Consider the following 20402-nt stretch of genomic DNA (forward strand, 5'->3'; position numbering starts at 1 on the left):
TACAGGAGATATCTGAAATTATGAATTCATTATTTGACATAGAAAAGGGTTACATTTTCCCAATTTGAATGCATGAAGTATTGTCTGAAAACTATCACACGGCAAACTGTTTTTAGTACATTCTATTTGAGTTGATTATTTGCTTTTGATATGTGTACTCACCTTGAAATTAGAGGTATTTCCTATTTTTTTCATGATTTCAGCACATAGGGCTTTAGGGGTTAATATATGAAATTGCCCAAGGGATATCACTGGGCACCTTCCTAAATATTAAAGAGCCACCGCAAGTCAATAAGTCTAAGCAAAAATAAATGAATAAATAACTGACAAAGCCAGGTCTGACCCCATGACTACTGGACTACTACTGGCGTTATCTGAAATACAGAAATGCATTAATTGATATAGAAAAGGGTTAAATTGTCCAAATTTGAACGCATGCAGTATTGTCTGAATAACTATCACACAGAACACTGTATTTTAGTAAATTTTATTTGAGTTGATTTGCATTTGATGAGTAGGCCTACTCACCTTGAAATCAGAGGTATTTCCTATTTTGTTTTTCTTAATTTTGGCACATTGGGCTTTTTTCATATTTAAACATTAAATTACAGAAAACTTGTAATACATTATTTTTTTCATATTAATGTAAGTTATCAACTGGGGAAGTTTCATAGTGATATCTGCTAGTTACATTTTTTACCCTATTCACCTGAAGAGTCTCGCCTTATATTCAGCACATTGAACAAGAAAGGGTTAATATATGAAATTGCTCAAGGGATATCACTGGGCACCCTCCTAAATCTTAAAGAGCTACCCCTAGTCTACAAGATTCTGCAAAAAAAAAACTTTAACCGACAAAACCAGGTCTGACCCCATGGCTGCCGGACTATTGGCGGGGGTAGGCTGTACACCTAGCCTACACTGCTGCAACGCAGAGGATCTGTGTGACGATGGCGTCAGTGCGACGCAGAGACATGGCAGTTTCTCATTTAAATCAAAAATAGAATGGTTGAGCTGTCATCCAGTTCCTTTATATACTTTCAGAAACCTTTCAATTATCCAAGCGTGCATAGTAATAGTATATAGGTACCCCTAATGGCAAGGCTAGGTCTACTATGTCAACTGTTCATGAGTGTCAAACTATGCTTCTGCGTCGATTATTTAAGTGTTTAGTCTAAAATATACTAATGCAATAACCTGATCTGTAAAATAATATCAGAAAGATTTAAATTACGCTTTAACATTTGCATAGTGTTCTTCAGTTGCTTACAATCTAGTTGTGCCATCTGAACTGACACACTTCACTCAAAGGGTAGCTGTTTCAGTATAACACTGCATGAAAGAATACATACATACATGTAGCCTAACATACATGAAAACTTTGGGAAGTATTACATCCTCTACAATATTAGGCTTCTACAAATAACATTTAAACGATTTAATAACCAAAACATTATGAATATCCAGCAAAGAACACTGGGAAATTAACATTCAGCACCTGTTGCTATAGGCCTGTGTGTGTAGTACAGGGTGTGACAGCCATCAGCCAATACCCTATAATTAAATTATATAGAACCTCATAATTAAAATAGAGCTTGCATTAAATAAGTAGTCTTGTTATGTTATTTACAACAGAGATGTTACATTGTAACAGGTAGAAGCATGACCCTTTTTGCCAGTTTTAGACTGATTGGGTACGCCCGGGTACCCAGTATGTTAAAAAATTTACGAAAAAGGGAACTCCGGTGTTGTTAAAAAATGTTTTTCTTTATTTCTGCAGCTTCATTACCCTGGAAATCCAGAGTTCTTGCGAGAGCACAATGGAATTGTCTCTGCGAGACACTCTGGCAAAGAGCAATGATGCACGTTACTTTTACCCCAACATTCCGGGAACCAGCTAAACTGATAAAGACAGCGCTGCAACGTTGGAGGAGAGTACACATTGGTCGTAGTTTTATCCGATTGCGTCGAAGTCCGAAATCATTCAGCGTAAACATGGTCTAGTGTTATCCAATTGCGTGCAGTGAGATTTTTAAATGCATGCTTGTTGCTGCCCCTCGGGTTGGGCCATTACATTGTTCTTTTCCAGACCCTTTCTATCTAATCTTTCTAGATTATCAGGGTCTGGATTTTTCAGGCTACAGCTTCATCTCATAGCACAACCCTTGAAACAGTTCAACTATACTACATTGAAATAATGTATAACACAGAAAAAATAGTAATACAGATCTCAGAAACAGTTCATTTATTGAAGACATTACATTCAAAACCAAAATAAAAAATATTCATAAACAGAGAGCAGGTAGGCAAGGAGAGGACTTAAAACAAAAAACAAAAGCAAACTTGCTTTCTGGGAGACAGTTTTTTACAAGGCAAGAGTATAGAGCACTGTACAGTACGGTGTGGTAGCTGTGGTGAACCATGAGATCATGTGAATGCCTTACAGAGTCTCCTTCTCTCCCATCCTGACCACTCTGAGGGGCATCCTCACCGTGGAGGCCGTGATGGAGCCAGCATAGGTGGGGGTATGGAGTGCTGTGCGCCCTCCTCCCCCATAAAGAAATCGATACAAATGAAAGATTGAAAGCAACACTGAGCGCCCTGAGCCAACACTGTACCAAAACATAGCTCGTGTGAAAATGCCAGCGCACCTTATGCCATTGATAAGCTTGGTTAGGAAGAGTGGGAGGGTATTGGGCTACCACCTCAGGTCAATGAGCGCTTCTCTGCACAAGCACTACAGCAAATCCTAGCTCTCGCTCACACTGAATACAGGGGGCCGCGCTGACTGACGTGGCACATCAAGTTTAGTTGCACTGTTTACAGCTAGCCGGACAGGCCTGTGAGACATGAAGCCAGCAAAAGGGGAAGGGGTTGGGGGGGTGGAACACCACTGAAGATAATATGACAACCCAGCATCATCTCTACCATTCACACAAAGAGCCCATACAAAAAAGCACAGTTATCAAACACTTTCATAATAATGATTTTACACAGCAAATGGCAAGTAAATCCCATTGTGTCTGAATCCGTTCAGTTCCAGTAGAGCAGAGAGCAAACCCAGTCACTCACCACACCACTCATCTTTACACAAACACCACTCATCTTTACACAAACACCACTGGCAGAAAGTACAGCTCTCCAACACACATACACAAAAGCACTTAAATCACTTTAAAACCCAGCACATCATCATCATTGTCAGAACAGGATATAATGACAGCACATTTTCTATAAGTCTCTCTCTATGTATAAATAAACATTTTAAATCTTTATTAATTTTTGTATAGGATAAATAAAACAATACACACACACACACACAGTTGGCAAGGAGTGGCCAAAGGGATATGACTGGTTAAAATTCCTCCACCAATGCCCCGTATTTCCATTTCCTGCCAACACACCTATACTCATGGCCACACACGCACATAAAACAAGCTAATTACTTAAAATCAATCTGTTAATGATACATACAAGTAAGATTAATTTTAGACCACACACACACCTCCAATGCCAGGACAAATTGTTGACGAGCAGATGCTCATGGACACATAAAAGACGACAGTCCCAGATTCCAGAGGCTGACTTCACACTCCAGTTACAGTATTGGGTAGCGTGCGTGTGTGCGCGCGTGTGTGTTCATGTGAGTGTGAGACAAAGCCACAGAGCGTACAGTCCTCAGTCAGATCTTTCTGGAATCTTTTGCTTCAAACAGCTTCATTCTTTCCTGCACGGTCAATCCTTCTTTTAAGCTCTGAAAAGGAGAAGAGAGAGACAGAGAGGGAAGTTCTGTCATAAAATTGCACAAGCTTAACGGATCAGAATGCATTTGACCAGCATGCTGTTATTCATGCCATCATCATGAAGAAAAGAACAACTTTGTCATAAGCTTTAAAACACACACATACAAACATACAAAAACACACATGAAGTGACATTAAAAAATGGAAAAAAGAGAGAATAAATTAAAAACATTAATTTGCATACGCCTTGATGACTCATGATAGGTAAGGGGGAAAGTACACACAGAGAACTCAGGTCACAGTACAAACACCGCACCAACCATGTGTAACAGACACAAACACACATACGTACTGTATACCATTTCTAATGACATTGGGGTAAGAGGAGAGCCCAGCAGCCCCATGCTGCTGTGGCCCAGTGGACATGCCAACAGGTCAAAGGTCAGGGTTCATGCAGCATGCACTGAGGGTCACACATATACCTACATCACAACAGGGGGTCAGCTATCCCACGCTGCCACCTCACTGACCGACTAACAAAGAACATAAGAGACGCTCTTAGACACAGACAGACACACACACACACACACCTTTCTGACTGACTAACTAACAAACATAACAGAGTGCTTTAACACTTAGACTCGACTCACACTTCAATCACAAACTTAGAGAAAATACACTAACACTCACACAGAGGTGATTGCTCTAAGACTACAGGGGAAGCTCAGCCTCCACTAAAATATTACAGAAAATTGCATTAAATAATACTGTATTACATTAGCCTACCATTCCAACTAGAACATGCTAAAAACATGTTCAACTTCATGGCTAGTGTGTTCCACAAAAAGGTTTTGCCGGTCATCTAGCGGGATTTTGCACCCCTAATACACTGTTGTGATGACACGATCCATCAAAAACCCTTTCAATGGCACTACAGAGTGGGCTGATCTCAGTGCAGAAAAGCTAGATGTTTATTGGACAAATGCCACAAAATCGTAATTTCCAGGGAAGCCCGGCGTCTCTGGGAGTGACGGAGTTACGGAGTTTGTGACTTGCTTTTGTTTCAGTTGTGTATTTACTGCCATGCTGCCATGTCTCAGAACTCTAACGTATACAGGTTGGATTATTCTGGGTTTTGGGATAATTTTTGCCCTTATCGAACAATATAGCACCTTACTAATATTAATTTAATAATTGGCCTTTTTTTTTTTTTTTTTTTAAATCGGATCTTCCACTATTCCAAAGAGCAGCAACCGCCACTGACGCACAAACACACAGACACACAGAAAACATATACACCTTTTCCTTCGACTAGGTGAAAAAGTGATTATGCTGTAAATTTACACACACTCTTACACACACACACTCACACTGACACTCACCTTGGATCTGACCCCTCTCTGACGGAAGCGCTCATTTTTCAGGAAATCAGGATTACTCTTCGACTTCATTATGTCTGCATCAAGACATGTATTTACAAGACACATCAGATGACATGCTTATACGAACATATAATATTTATACACACTTATATGTATACCATTATATGTATTTATACACTTATTTACACAGGTATACATACAGTGCCTATAAAAAGTATTCACCACCTTGGATATTCCCCCTTTTATTGCTTTAAAGGGGAACTATGTCGTTTTTTTAGCTTAATTTACCTTATCTGAACAACCTCAGAGTCATTTAAATGGTTATATGACTTTTTTCGGGTTGAATGGTGGCCGCCGCGCTTCCCCCTAGCTCATGTGAGCGGAAAAACCTACTTGCAACTTTGGGCCGGCGGCCTCGCGGCCTCAAGAGACGGAAAGTCTTGCAGCATTGCGATGTAACAAATTGCTTTACTGCACTACACACATACACACCAGGCTCCGACTAGAACAAGGCAGCGATGGAGTTTCTCAGACATTTGTCATGGCAGAGCCAGCGAAAAGAAGCAGAAAGTGAGTAAACCGTTGTTGGAGGAACAGGGAAAGAGGAAACGGCAGACTGACTGATTGAGGAGTGTTGTTAAATATATACTCTGAAGGGGAAGCTCTGCTGAGAAACCTGCCAGCAAAAAGCGAGAAAACAGCGAAGAAATTGCCAAAACTGCATAGTTTCTCTTTAATAAATGTAATATTTGTCCATTTAATTTGGCCTTTTTTACAATAATTTCCAGTCAAAGGGTCCAGTCACTGGCCAATCAGTCCTCCTGGCTATAAGTCCACCATGAAGACAACTGAACACTCCAAACAACTCAGAGAAAAGGTTATTGAAAAGCATAAGTGAGGGGATGGATACAAAAAATGTTCAAGTCACTGGAGTTCAGTGAAATCCATCAATAAGGAATGTAAGGAATGTGGCAAATGGGCAAATCTGCCGAGAGCAGGCCGTCACTAGAAACTGACTGACCATTCATTAAGTGGTGGGGGAAGCCACCAAAACACCCACATGACAACTGTATGACAACTCTGAAGAAGTTAAAAGCTTCAGCAGCTGAGATGGGAGAAACTATGCATACAACAACTTTTGCCGGAGTTCTTCACCAGTTGAAGCTCTACAGGTGAGCGGCAAAGCTCCTATTAAATCTCGACTAAAGTTCGCCCAAAGACATGTGGGAGACTCCAAGGCCAAATCGAAGAAGGTTCTTTGGTCTGATGATGCTATGTTTGGCGGACATCAAGCACAGTACATCACCAAAAATGCACCATCCCTAATTTGAAGAATGATGGTGGTAGCATCATGCTTTGGGGATACTTCTCGACAGCAGGCCCTAGAAGGCTTGTAAAGGTAAAAGTTAAATGAATTTAGCAAAATATATGGAAATCCTGGAGAACAATCTAATTCAGTCTGCAAGAGAACTACGACTTGGAAGAAGATTTACTTTCCAGCAAGACAATGAGCCGAAGATTACAGCGAAAACTACACATAAAAGGTTTACAGACAGCAAGGAGTGGCCGAACCAAAGCCCAGACCTCAATCCTATAGAAAATCTGTGGCTGAACTTGAAAAGGGCAGTCCACACCCGATCTCCTTCCAACCTGACAGAGCTTGAGCAGTTTTGCAAAGAAAAATGGAGTACAATTGCAGTATCCAGGCGTGCAAGCCTAATTGAGACCTATCCACACAGACCCCATGCTATAATTGGTGCATCTACTAAATGCTGACTTGAAGGGGGTGAATATTTATGCAAACGCTTATTTTGCATTATATATTTTTAATTAACAAACATTACTTTGTAGAAATTTGCTTTCACTTTGATATTATAGAGGGGATTTTTGTCAATTATTGTACAACAGGGCCAAATTAAATTGATCAAGATTCCATTTATAAAAACAGTGGGAAGGGGAAATATACACAATTTTCATACATTATTTGTTTGTCAAACACATTGCTTAAACATACCGTAACCAGGGGCAACAGCTGAGCCATCAGCAGTCCTTTCTCCAAGGGCTTCTGTAGCAGCCAACAGCTTCTCCCGAAGCTTGCCAATGTCACAGTCAGCCTTAGCCTTCACTATGCTAAGCTCAGTATAGATGCCCTTGTACTTATCGGATGCATACTTCTTATCCTACACATTCACACAAACACAAGGACGTGTTAAAGATTCCAGAAAAATACAGGACAGCTTTTGGTGCATGTCCTTAAAGCAGCATGTCAGTTCAAAAACATCAGGAGACATAACTTGTCAGTTTGACTGTGTGCATGTGTGAGTATCTGCCTGTAAGGGTTGGGGAGGTGGTGTGCATACCCGTAAAGCGGTCTGTAGTTCATCCTTCAGAGAGCTGATCTCCTGTTTGAGGTACTGAATCTCTGACTCCTTAATGCGCAACAATACCTGCAGAAGGCCAAGGAAAACACAAGGATACTCAAAGCAGATATGTGTGCCTGGGTGTGCGGACTGTTTAATATTATGGTATGTACATGACCGGGTGTTTAGGAGTTACCTCTAGTTCATACAGGTCCTTGCCCTGTGTGAGAGGAGAGGTGGCAGTTTCCCCACTGAAGCAAGACCTCATACGTGTGATCTCTTCTGCTAGACGGTTATTCAGTTCCTGAAACACACACACACATCCACGACAATAAGTTTAAAGTCATCTGAAGTATAGCAAAAGGTAGGTGTGCGTGTACGTGTGTGTGTGTGTGTGTGCGTGCCTGATTGTGTGTGTGGAGCTCCTGGTTCTCCCTCTGGCACTGCTGCAGGGCCTGCCTCTCTGCCTGTAGAGCCTGGGCCAGATGGGCGTTCTCCAAACACTTCTGAGAGTACTGCTCAGACAGCACCTCCAGCTCACGGTGGATGGACTGCAGCTCCTCTCTAAACACACACACAAAGTTGTGAGCAGGTTTGACATCTCCAGAGAGCAGTTTCTGCTACATGCATTAGCTATGTATTAGTATATTAGCTACATCCATTGGCTGACATGGGCAGCTAATACCAGGTTATTACTGAGGGACCAGACATGTATAAATGGGACTCACTCATACTGCATGCGCAGCTCATCGATATCTGTACTGACACCACTCAGCTGAGAGCGGTAGGTCTTCTCCAGCTCCTCCCGGTGTGCGTTCTTCATCGCCTCAATAGCTGCAAATAAAGATCACCAACATTGTCATGACATTGCGACTAACTATTAAGTCAGATCAATATCTGTAACAAAGACCTCATAACAACATTTTTCAATAGTAGGATAAGAAAAGACCCATTACTTTTTTTTTTAGTAATGCTGCCAAACCATGTCAAATGCATAAGTTTTTATTTATTTACAATAATCTGTTACAGTTATCATGTCCATGACGGCTAGTGCAGAAATATTACAAGGGTACTGGCTCCAATAGAGAATTCCTGTTTCTGTGAGGGTTGTGGCATGGACCTGAGATGGTGGCGGCAGTCTCCTCGGCTAGCAGCCTCTCCCTCTCCTCCAGCAGCTTGCTGACCTCCCGCTGGTGCTGTCGCTGCAGGTCCTCAATCACCTTCTGGTGAGTCTCCTCCATCGCGGCAAAGCCACGCTCACACGTGGCCTGCAGGGGGCAGCACAAGTCAAACATGCAAACAGTGTCACAGACACAGACACAGACACAGACAGACACACACACACACACACACACACACACAACTAGAAAGACACTATCCACCAATTACCAATGTTCACACATTCAAGTTCACACATTTAGATGCATGCATGAGCACACAGGGTGAAGCAGGGAATGTTGAATGACACAAGCATGCAGGGGTTAGTGATCATTGAATGGGCATTTGAGTGGGTGTAATGGCAGGGCAACCAAGACTAGGGAAGCATGTACAAATTGAGTCTTATTTTGTGTCCTCTATTCTACTTCACTAGAGGTGCTATGAATTATACCAACAGAGGACAGTGGGGTATGGGATATGTGTGTGTGTGTGTGTGTGTGTGAAAGGGATGGCACAATATTAAATCCACATCACAACACCCATCCTACTTCAAAACTCAATGCCGCTGAAGATGGATGTTATATATATATATATGATCTTCTTGGATTCTAAATTAAGCATACACAAGACTCTGGTAAACTGGCCCATTAAATCCCAAACAAAGCAAGGTAGCCTAAAGCTAATTTTAAAACAAACAAACAAACAAACAAACAAAGTCACACAGCTACATGTCCATGTACTTATTTCACCAACTGACTAAGCTGAAAGGGACCCTGTCTCTTACCTTGCAGAAGCTGCCTCTACCCTCGTCCTACCCATATCCAAGATGTTACTCTAACCAACCTGTGACTATACTACTTGTATTCTTTACTGTCCTGTGAACTAGTATTGGGACGAAATAAGGGCCATTCAAATTATGTAAACCATGAGTCGTGTATACACAATGTAGAAAATCCTACTTGGATGAGAAGCAAAGAGCAACAGCCCAGTGAATGTGCCAGCAATAGTCAAACTAACATTCATTCAAAACTGCACTGAACTTTTAATCTTTTTCAATGTAGTTCTGAGGGAAAGTATTGGTGAGCTAATGTGCCATCAAATGTGGGTTTTATTTTGATTATTTATTGTATTATATCCAAGTGACCACTGTGTATTAAAACCAACTAAAAGCACAGAGGTTGCTCAAGGGTGCTCTCTGTTGGTGGGGTAAGTGAAAAGAGAGAAAGAGAAATCAAAAGAGACCTTCAGGCTGTCAAAGTCACGCTGGTATTTGTCCTTCAGGCCGGCCACGTCGCCCTCCAGCTGTTTGCTCTCCAGTTCGTCCCTCATGCTGTCCATCTTGGACTCCAGCTCATGGACACGCCCCCTCAGCAGAGTCATGGAGTCTCGGCCCACTTTCTCCTCAGGCCCCTCCCCTTCCTCCATGGAACACGCCTCCTCAGACAAAGGCTCCTCCCTGTGCTGCTGCTCCTCCCCCAGGCTGGCCCGTCGGTAACAGGCCTTGAGCCGCAGGATCTCCTGCTGGTGGTGCTGCTCCAGCTGCTGGATTCTGCCCTGGAACTCGTCGTGTGCTTTGCGCATGTGCTCCTCGTGCCTCTCCTCCAGGCCCTCCACCTCCTGCAGGAGGCACTCCAGCCTCCTCTGGCTCTCCTCCGTGCGCTCCAGCAGGGCCATCTCCCTCTGGGCCCTGCCTTGCTCCTCCTGCAGCAGCTCCTCCTGCTGCTGTCTCCGGAGCACCTCGGTCTCCCGCTGGAACTCCTGCTCCAGCTGCACCAGCTGCTCCTGTTGGGCCTGCAGCTCCTGGAGCCGCTGAGACACCTCCGCCCGCAGGGCCTGGTTCTCCTCCTGCAGGGAGGCCACGGTCTGGGCGTAGGTGTGGCGCTCCTCCTGCAGGGAGGTGTGGTACTGCTGGTTGATGGTGGCCATGTTGAGGGCGTGCTCCCGCACGAGCACTTCCATGCTGCGCCCGGCCTGGCGGCAGAGCTCCAGCTCCCTCTGGTGGTCACCACGCAGCTTGCAGGCCGTGTAGGCCACCTGAGCCTGGAGCAGAGCCTCCCGCATGCACACTGCTCCCACAGGCACCTCTCTGTACCCACAGCCCCAGCGGGCACGGATGGTGTCAGCAAGGTCGTGGAGCCTACCACCAACGTCTGTGCCACAGAGTACCTCCACGTCCTGGCAGAGATGACGAATGATGCCAGCCTGCTTCTGAAGCTCAGCTGCAAGCCTCTCCCTGCTCTCCTGTGACGACTCGACTGAATCCTCGCCAGACAAGGTCATCTCTATGGCCAGGTGTCTGTCGACAATCTCCTCTGCCACTTCCTGGGCCTCTTCCATCTTGATTTGCTCGAAGTAAGGGACAAGTTCAGGTGGAGTGATGTCCGCTAGAGTGGAATCCTCACAGATGCCCAGCTCTTGGGTCTGGATGGCCGACTGCAGACCTGAGGACCTGACCAGCTCCTGCACGGCTTTGGCTCTCTGCCGGAGCTCGTGGCCAGCTCGGGTAGCCACTTCCTGAAGCCCCTCAAGTCGATTATGGCTGGAGCTTCTGAGACTCTGTAGTGAGTAGGCCAACTCAAACTTGACACAGGCACTGTTTATGAGAGGCTGCTTCAAATAGCAGCTCTTCAGGGACCCCATATCTAGACATGGATTCTGGGAAATTCCTGAAGCCTGAGACTCTAATTTCTCCACTTCTGCCCAAAATGCCAACTCGGACATCAGCTTCTGGCTCAACATGTTGGCATATGTCGACATCGTAAAACTCTGTTCACTTTGTTTGATCTTGTCCATTTCGACACTTATCTCGTTAAGGCTATGGAAGAGGTCAGCGTTCAAGTTTTGCAGAGAGAAAGCCATCTTCTCCAAAACTGCTGCCTCTAAAGCTAATGACTGGGAAAAGCACCTGACTATGGCCTCATCAGATAGGTCATGCATGCTCCTGACCTCTGAAGCGGCCTGGGGTCCTTCCCCAGCCATGGCTACCTTTTTCATAAAGTTAGTGGCCTTGACCAGCTCGCCCTCAATCTCTGATAGGTTCCGGAGTTGCAATTCTACAGATTCCTGCTCCTGCTGAAGCCCAAGAATGACCCTGACTCTCTCCCTGCATGACTCTACACACACCAGGGCCTGTTCATATCCCCTGTTGGGGACTCCTGAAGTGCCCCAACAGTCGGAATCTGGGCTGGAGACGGACTTTCCATCAGGCTCTTCGTGTTGATGACTGGCCGGGAGTTGATCTGGAGAGTCCCAGGGGATGAGCGCGGCTCCCTCAGGCTGATCCTTCCGCTCTGGGGAATCGTGCTGGTCCTGCAACTTCTGGGTGAGCTCCCGGAGCTTCTCCTCGGTGGAGAGCAGCTTCATCTCCAGAGCTTGGATGATGGAGATGAACTTCTCTGGATCACTGCCATATTGAAATGATCCGTCTGTAGAAACAAAGCTGAGGTCCGACTGGTCCATCTCTGACTGGGCGATTGTGTCCGAGGTGTCCGAGTGGGGGAAGTCGGAGGAGGTGTTGGTCTGTAGGGCCTGCTCTGAGCCCCCATCTGGGTGAACGTACCTCTGACACTGGATACTGGAGAAACGGATCCTCTGCCGCTTGACCAGCGAGGCGTCCGTCTCCGAGCTGCACCTGGTCAGGGTCAGGGAGGAGGAAGATGCCGACATCGATTCGTCGTGCCCCTCTCTCTCCATCATGTCCAGAAGGTCTTCCTGGGAGTGCCGACGCTGTTCCCTCCTGAGGTCAGCGTACCCGAGCCGGAGGGCATCCAGATGTCTCTCCAGCTCGGCAATGCGATCCTCCGCCACCACCAGCTTAGCCTGCAGCTCCTTCTCTGCTGGACACGGCTCCACCTCCCCGGCAGCGCAACGCCCTCTCTGGCCGAGCTGCTCCTCCTTCTCCAGCAGGCGCAGCTCTGTCTCCTCCAGGCTGCTCCCGAGGGCGGCCATCTTGACGAGCGCTTCGCTGAGCTCTCGCTCCTTCCGCTCCACCAGGTGTTGGTAGGTCTCCTTGGTCTGCCGCACCTCCTCCTCCTTCTCCCTCAAGACACTGCTGATGCGCTGGAACTCCTGGGACACCTTCTCGTAGGAGCTCTCCAGGGTGCAGTAGTCCGTCTCCTCGCTCTTAAGGCGGTCTTGGAGCTTGCTCACCTCTCGGTCGGCCTCGGCGATTTGGTTCAGGAGCTCCTGGCAGCGGCAGGCTAACCGATCCCGCTCCTCCTCCAGCATCCGGACGCTCTCCCGCAAAGATTCAGCCACATCTGTCTGCACGGAAAGCTGCTCGTGCAGGCACTGCACCTCCTCCACGGAGCCCCCCACATAGCCCCGTCCTCCTCTCAGCAGGGCCTCCACCTGCTGCTGGGCCTCCTGCAGCCGCTCCTCGGCCTCGCTTCTCCTCTCCTCGCTCTCGGCCAGCCGGCGGGCCAGCGCCTGACGCTCCCGCTCTTGGTTCTCCTCCATCGAGCGCCTCTCCTTCCTCTCCCTCTGCTCCCTCAGGGCCTGCGCCTCCTCGGTGGCGATGAGGCGGCCAGTGACCTCGGTGAGACGCTCCTGCAGCCTCAGCACCTCCCTCTGGTGGTCCTTCTGCAGGGCCTGCTGCTGCTCCAGCCTGCGGAGCGCCTGGCTCCTCTCCAGCAGGTGAGCCTCCACCTCCCGCAGCCGCTCCTCGCTCTCGCGGAGCTGCGCTCTCAGCGCCTCCTCGCTGCGGCCGCACTCCTCCTCGCGCTCCTGGCAGCGCGTCTGCTCCAGCTTCAGCTCGCTGCGCATGCGCGCCACCGCCTGCTCACTCTCCACGATCTCCGCCATGGCGGCCGACAGCTTGACCTGCAGGGCTTCCACCTCCACCTCGTGATGCCCGAGTGCGTCCTGGGCTTCGCTGTAGCTCCGCCTCAAGCACTGCACCTGCTGACTGGCCTTCTCATGCTTTCGCCGCTGGGACTCCAGCTCGCTCTGAAGGTCCTTATTGGCTTTGTGCAGACGTTGCCATGGCATCCGGTGAGGCCCAGAGGAAGGAGGGGTGGAGCCGGTGGTCTGGGCGGGCATGGCATTCTTTAAAAGATTGATGAAAAATGTCAGTTAAACACACTGTGATTTCTGTCTTTCCCCAAAGATACAGAGCGCCATATCTCTGGGGTAGATGGGACTATACCTGGGATTTGATACTTACTGAACCAAGACTCATTCAAGCTTTCCACTGTGCTTTTTCAGAGGGACATTGGAAAAGGTCTGAAGTGGGTAAAATGGGTACAAAAACTATGGATACTACAATGGAAAAAAAAACAGAAAAGGTGTAACAAAATGGGTGATTCAAAATAAACTGAGCTAAGTATGTGATGCTAATATAGGGAATGGGTGTTTGGTGACACTAAGAACACATCATGAGAGTTGATGAACAGGATAGAGGAAGGCACCCATGTGCCAAGCCATAAGAAATGTTTAGTAAAAAGGTTCAAGTTTAGAAAAAAGAAATTAGACACACAAAAAAACACAAATCAGATGCAAAAATCATGCAAAGAGTTGAAACAAGCTAGGAGGAGATGAGAGACACACATGAAAGGAGAGAAAAAGCACAGCCCAAAGCTTGCCTATTATAGGAAGCACTTCTTACCTTTAGTAAACTAGCAATTTAGTCCAGACCAAATCACAGCCCAGAGAGTATGAGGCTCCGTAAACCAGTTAGTACACAAAGGCTGGAAACAGCACTCCCATGCAGAACCCCTTATACATGTTAGTAACAATTCCAAGAGAGAACGCATAGTGCAGCTCAGTCCTAAAGTCATTTCAATAACAATGAAACTTGTAGTCCTTTCAGCACTGAGAAAAAGTATGCAAAACATTTCCTAAATCATTTATATACTGTATTTCTTATGTAGAAACTTATACTATTCAAACTCTAACTTTAATATATACAATTACAGTTGTGTCTAAAGCTCTTCTCTCATGAGCTAGTTTTAATAAGATGAAATGCGTGTTGTAAATGTATTGTGTGGGCGTTCTGGCTGCACCTGTAGCACGTAGCCCTCTCGTGCACTCTGCTCTCTCCCCCGCGCGTCCTGGAGCTGCTCCCTCAGTAAGCTGTTCTGCTCCTGAAGCCTGGCCAGCTCCTTCTGAGTGTATCCCAGCTGAAACACACACACACACACACACACACACACTTCATATCTGCGTGTACTTCTATGCACATACTAAAAATAAAGGCATTCCATTTTCTGCTTCATGTCTGTGTTTTGTGTTTCACTACTTTTTGTCACAATGATGAAGTACCTACTGATTCTATGCCTCATGTTAATACCAGATCCCATTACCTACAGTTGGATTATTAATGATATGCCTCTTTGTGCATGCTTGAGGAATCAAAAAGAACCAGTTGCATTTGCTCTTAAGTGATTTCAGAAATATGCACAGTCTTCTGGTTTCAAACCCTTTACACTCAATATTGTATACTTCAGGAGAAACAGCCCAATTTGTGGCCTCACCTCTTTGTCGAGCTGGGTGACCCGCTCCTGTGGGGGTAGCCGGTCTCCACTAGGGGGCGGTGTGGTCCCAGGGCCGGACGGACTGGCGATGGGCACCTGCTTCTCCTCCCGAAGGGGCGTCGTCTCCACCTGGTGCCAGCGCTGCTCGATCTCCACCTGGACGCTGTGGGTTTTGGGCGGTGGGTCTCTCTGGGACCTGGCATGGTCCACCTCCATCTGGTTGACCTCGCGCTCTGCCTCCTGGGCCCTAAACGGCGCCGGCGCTGCTGCTGCTGGTGGTGATGCTGGGGTCTGCGGGACCCGGGGTCTCCCCTCCTGCTGGACGAGCCGCTCCTGCTCTTCCTGCGCCTCCAGGGCGGACTTCCTGTTGGGCGGAGCCGAGAGCGAAGAGGAGGTGGTCTGCGGGGAGGACGTGGGCGAGGAAGCCGGTGTTGAAGACGAGGAAGAGGAGGACGACGAGGAAGACGACGACGATGAGGAGGAGCTGGCGTTTGCAGGCTCCACCTCTGCGCCTTCTGACGGCTTAATGGTCACGTCCCTCTCCTGAGTCTGCTGAAACTCCGCCCAATCAAAAGTCTTGGAGCGGCCCTCCCGCCGTCGGTCACGCACGCGGCTCCTGCGCTGCTCGGGCGCCGCCGGGCTGCTGGTGAGATCGCAGGGCTGCTGACCTCTGACCTCAGGCATCTGGACGCTCACAGTGGGGGACGGGGTCGGCTGGGAGGTCAGGTCAGGGGCCACCCGAACCTTCAGTCTTTCCTCTGGCAGAGAACTACTGTGTAAGAACAAAGGAACAAGACATAGAAAGATATGAGAACATGTGACTGGTACTAGAGAGATAGAGCTACAGAGAGAGAGAGAGAGAGAGAGAGAGAGAGAGAGAGAGAGAGAGAGAGAGAGAGAGAGAGAGAGAGAGAGAGAGAGAGAGAGAGAGATAAACAATGTGAACATATAAACAACGGCATTTTCTTCACAAATCTCATCCCTGGCCAGCTTCCTTATTACAGCCAAACTCCATAGTGTAGACGGATGCAGCAGATGGAATGTCAGGAGGCTTCTGTAGCCAGATTCTGGGCCGGACGTCTTGCTGACCGGAGGGGAGGGGGTGTGTGTGGGTGAGTGTGTGAAGCATGCGGTGTGTGAGATGGGCACAGCACAGGCTGGAGCGCATGCACACACACACACAGTGACATGGGAGTGTGAGCTGTCCCATCACTCTAGCAACCCGCACGCTTCCCAGAGGCCACACACACACCGGTGTCACATGGCAGAGGCACGGACACCAAGCCCCCCGGCAATCTGGACCCAGCAGTGTGTTAGAGCGGCTGACAGAGTGCTATGATGGATGTGTGTATGCGTGAATGCCTGTGTGTGCGTGTGTGTGTGTGTGTGTGTGTGTGTGTGTGTGTACAGGTATGTGCATATGCATGTATGAATCAGGGTGTGTTGTAACTGCATGTTGGAGGAGAATGTGCTTGTCAAGGGAATGTGTTCACAGCCATCTCCACACTGTGTGGCATGTGATGCAGTCGCTCTCCCTCTTTATCCCAGTGTGTGTGTGTGTGTGTGTGTGTGTGTGTGTGTGTGTGTGTGTGTGTGTGTGTGTGTGTGTGTGTACATATGTATAGCAATGGGGCTCTGGTGGAGTCTGACGCCATCTCCTATTTCCATCCCTTCACAAGATGGTGGGGGAGCGACTCCACGGCCTCCCGTGTAAGAGAGGAAGGAGAGGAGTGGACAGGGGGAGAAGAAGAGAGGTGTCTACATCGAATGACCAAAAATATCCCACATTCCGCCGTGACTGAGACAGCTTGGAGGCAGACAGCGGATCAGACAAGCACCCCCCCCCCCCCACACACTCTTGACACACAGACACACACACACACCCCCCCTCTTGCCACACAGGAATATACCCATGAGGTAACACTCTAAAATAACAAGGATTTCATAGTCGGTGTACCGGACACCAGCTCAGCAACCACACACACACACACACACACACTTTTCGCTGGACCACCACTCCTCCTCTCCCTTCACCCTTCCCAGACCATCCAAGGGCCCTGCACTCGTCTGTCACCCCCATGCCCCCTCACTTCTTTGCCCCGTCCTGCCCTGGCATGCTGAGGTGAAGGAGCTGAAGACTGGCAGTGGTGATTGATGCCCGCCGACGGTGGCCTTCAAAGCCCCGACAGCTGGGAGAAGGGCCATCCATCACAGATGGACAAACAAACTCACACACACATGCAACTGACATGGCATTACCTACTCACCGCACGACCGATGCAGACAAGGGTCACCAAACCATCACAAGCACAAGATCTCTCTCTCTCTCTCATCCCCACACTCAGCAACTGTACACACACACACACACACACACAGGGAGCGAGAAAGGAAAGAGTAAGTTCCAACCTGGGCTTCAGAACAGAGAGCTTCAGACAGACGTTTTTCCTACCAAAAGGGCGCATGAATAAAGCAGGAAAAGGAGGAGGAGAGGAAGGAAGATTAATGACACAGAGAGATAAAAGACAGTTCATTAGAAGAGACAGAGTGTGTGTGTGTGTTGGACCCTGCATGTGTGTGTGTGTCTGTGTTTGTGTGCGTGTTTGCACGCGTTTCATCTTGAAGGCTCCACGGTGGGCTTACCGGGTGACGTCAGGGCCAACAGTGGGACGCACGTTCTTCATGATGGCCTGGATCCAGTTCCGTCGTATCCCAGAAGTCATAGCTGAGAGTGTCACCACACCCTCTTTACTCTGCAGGGGACATGATGGCCATGAAACAGGCTTCAGTTACTTCACATCCAATAATAACAAGGTGAGCGAGGAGACACATGAAGCTATCTACAGACAAATGTACAGATAACCTAAATGTCCCTTGGAATGAATAAATTCTCTCTCTATCTGTCCATCTATCTGTCCATCTCTCTCTCTATCTGTCCATCTCTCTATCTGTCCATCTCTCTGTCTGACAAATGCATGCAGCCACAGACATGCATATCAACAAAGTTGTCCAGCCTCATGAGACTTATTGCCTTAGTCAATAAACTGCGGTCACTCAGCAAAATCTCACAGCAATCTCAGCCGACTTCTCGGGAGTACTTGAGAGTGTGGCCATTAAATGGACAGCCTAAGTTAACTGCATAGTCATCTGGCTATTAATGTAATGAAATTGTGTTGCGCTGGTTGTATGCTGCAGTGCTCTGTGGCTGTGATGCTCAGTGCTCTCTCTCTCCGTGTCTGGGACTGTGTGTGTAGGCCTGGGCCTTGCTGAGGATATGTAAACATGTCATGTAGGCCATCAGTGGGGAGCGGTGAGTGGGGAAGCCAAGGCTTAGTGTTTGGCAGAGCACATTTAGATGCGGTGATGTCACTGACACCTAGGTGATGACAGGTCAGGTGACAGATGAGCTCAGACAAAGGATTGTGACTGTGTTTGTGTGGGAGAGTGTGTGCGGGATTGTGTGTGTATGATATTGTGTGTGTGTGAGTGTGCACACATTCACATAAGTGGCTGAAGGGTTTAGGAGTGTTGAGTGTAAATGGTAGATGGCAAAACCTGATATCTGTGCGCTGTTGCCCCACATATCTCATAATGTCTGTGTGTGAATGTTTGTGTGTGTGAGTGAGTGAGTGTGAGTGTGAGTGTGAGTGTGAGTGTGAGTGTGTGTGTGTGGGGGGGGCTGGCTACAAAAGGAAAGACTGCAACCTGAATGTTGTCCAACAGCATTCTAGGACAAAATAGCTACCTGTATTAGCAAGCCTATGTGTGGTTTGTGTATTTGAGCAGTGCATTATGCAAGTCCTGTGCGGCTGGTGAATGTGGAAGACGTGGGCATGTGACATTGTGATGAGTTAGGCCCTCGGTATAAATGGGATGTCTGGAAATTGAGTGTCGGGGGGGCGGTCCAGTAGACTCACATGAATCTGAAAGCCGTAGTTCCTCTGCACGGAATACTCAGTGACGTCATGACAAGAGGACAGGTCAATCTCTCCATCCAGATCTGCCGCCTGGGAGCAGTGAACACAAACCCATCACACACACACGCACACACGCACACGCACAAAGGTGTAGGAGCTCTCTTACCTCTTCTGCGATGGAGTCCCTGTAGAACCTCAGACTCTGGTCGGTCAGAACGAACCAGTGTTTCTTCCACTGTGAGAAAAGCATTGTGGGGGCGCATGGAGAAGGAAGAGCGAAAGGGGTCAAACTATGTGTCAACTGACCACCAAGGCTCATCTGAACTCTAAGCACAGGAATCTAATTAAGAAACAGTTCCCTCACCAATCCATCCTCGTACAGCTTGGTCATCCATCCTTTTTTAAAGTTCAACAGATCCGGCTGAAATCAGAGATCACCATTTATTTAGACTGGCTATTTTTTGAATTCATAACACAAGACAAGGAAATAAAGTTAAAAGAAGCAATAGGTCAGATGCCTGTAGCTGTCCTAGACATCGTAACACAGAGAAGCTGTTAACAGAGTCAGGCTAACAGCTAACACCACACAGACAACTACCAAGTACCAACATCTAACAGTGAACAGTGAGTAGCCAAACAACCCCTTGCTAACCACTCTTATCTAAAGAACAACACCCAGCATACAGCTGCAGGCCATTATAACTATTGACTTATTACAGCATCCAGCTGCAAGCTAATGGCTCACAGTTCACAGGGCAGAACAAAATATCAAGGTTGCATTTATAGTCAGTCACACACTCAGGCAAACACACAACGGTTACACATTGTTAGATACTCACACTGAAGTTTAGACTACCTCCCAATCACAAGGGCCTGACAACAATGATCTCACAGCACAAGTAGTGCAGTACATCCAACAGTTTAATAAACACTTCATTTCAGAAAACAATTCATTTCAGTTTGAAAAGCATTTGATTTAGAGCAATCTGAAAACACATTTCAAAAGGAGGCCAAACAAGCCTTGAAGGGTCCAGTAGGATAAACAATTGTAATTTCACTATTGTGATGTTGAGTGAGAGGAACTGGCCCTTGGCTTTTCCAGTGAAGAGCAGCACGCTTTAAATGAGCAGGCAGACAGCCCTGAATCTAAGCCATTACAAAACAAAACAAAACAAAACAAAACAAAACAAAAAGACACACACACACACTTAGGAAAGTAAATAATCAACTCTCTAATGACCACATAAACTGGACAAAGAGTCATGCTGTGAAATGTTCGTGTGAGGAGTGTGTGGGAAAGTGCAAAGTGTGTGGGTGTGTTTGTGTCTGCAAGTGTGTGTGTGTGCGCGTGTGTGCGTAAGAGACAGCAAGG

The 20402-nt window shown here is 47.4% G+C and overlaps 1 protein-coding gene across 11 annotated transcripts in view; it reads right to left on the reverse strand.

The window, feature by feature from the left end:
* The window catches only part of si:ch73-103b11.2 (myosin phosphatase Rho-interacting protein), a 59160-nt gene that overhangs the window by 9618 nt on the left and 29140 nt on the right, over nt 1-20402 (reverse strand). For 5 of the 11 annotated variants that reach the window (XM_042083208.1, XM_042083204.1, XM_042083205.1 and 2 more), the window contains 16 exons: nt 19395-19451; nt 19197-19265; nt 19031-19120; nt 17757-17866; nt 17523-17561; nt 15117-15888; nt 14646-14762; nt 9886-13689; nt 8606-8753; nt 8214-8319; nt 7890-8049; nt 7682-7789; nt 7486-7572; nt 7140-7305; nt 5126-5199; nt 2231-3754 (listed from right to left, as the gene is read on the reverse strand). In XM_042083208.1, coding sequence (XP_041939142.1) covers nt 3683-3754; nt 5126-5199; nt 7140-7305; nt 7486-7572; nt 7682-7789; nt 7890-8049; nt 8214-8319; nt 8606-8753; nt 9886-13689; nt 14646-14762; nt 15117-15888; nt 17523-17561; nt 17757-17866; nt 19031-19120; nt 19197-19265; nt 19395-19451 — 5979 coding nt within the window. In that variant the 3' untranslated portion in view covers nt 2231-3682. Of the gene's footprint in view, nt 1-2230; nt 3755-4229; nt 4277-5125; nt 5200-7139; nt 7306-7485; nt 7573-7681; nt 7790-7889; nt 8050-8213; nt 8320-8605; nt 8754-9885; nt 13690-14645; nt 14763-15116; nt 15889-17522; nt 17562-17756; nt 17867-19030; nt 19121-19196; nt 19266-19394; nt 19452-20402 lie in introns of those variants that run through there. The other 6 variants (XM_042083209.1, XM_042083207.1, XM_042083202.1 and 3 more) reach the window with 5 other exon arrangements.

This window comes from Alosa sapidissima, chromosome 24 (genome assembly GCF_018492685.1).
Source record: "Alosa sapidissima isolate fAloSap1 chromosome 24, fAloSap1.pri, whole genome shotgun sequence".
Classification (NCBI taxonomy): domain Eukaryota; kingdom Metazoa; phylum Chordata; class Actinopteri; order Clupeiformes; family Clupeidae; genus Alosa; species Alosa sapidissima.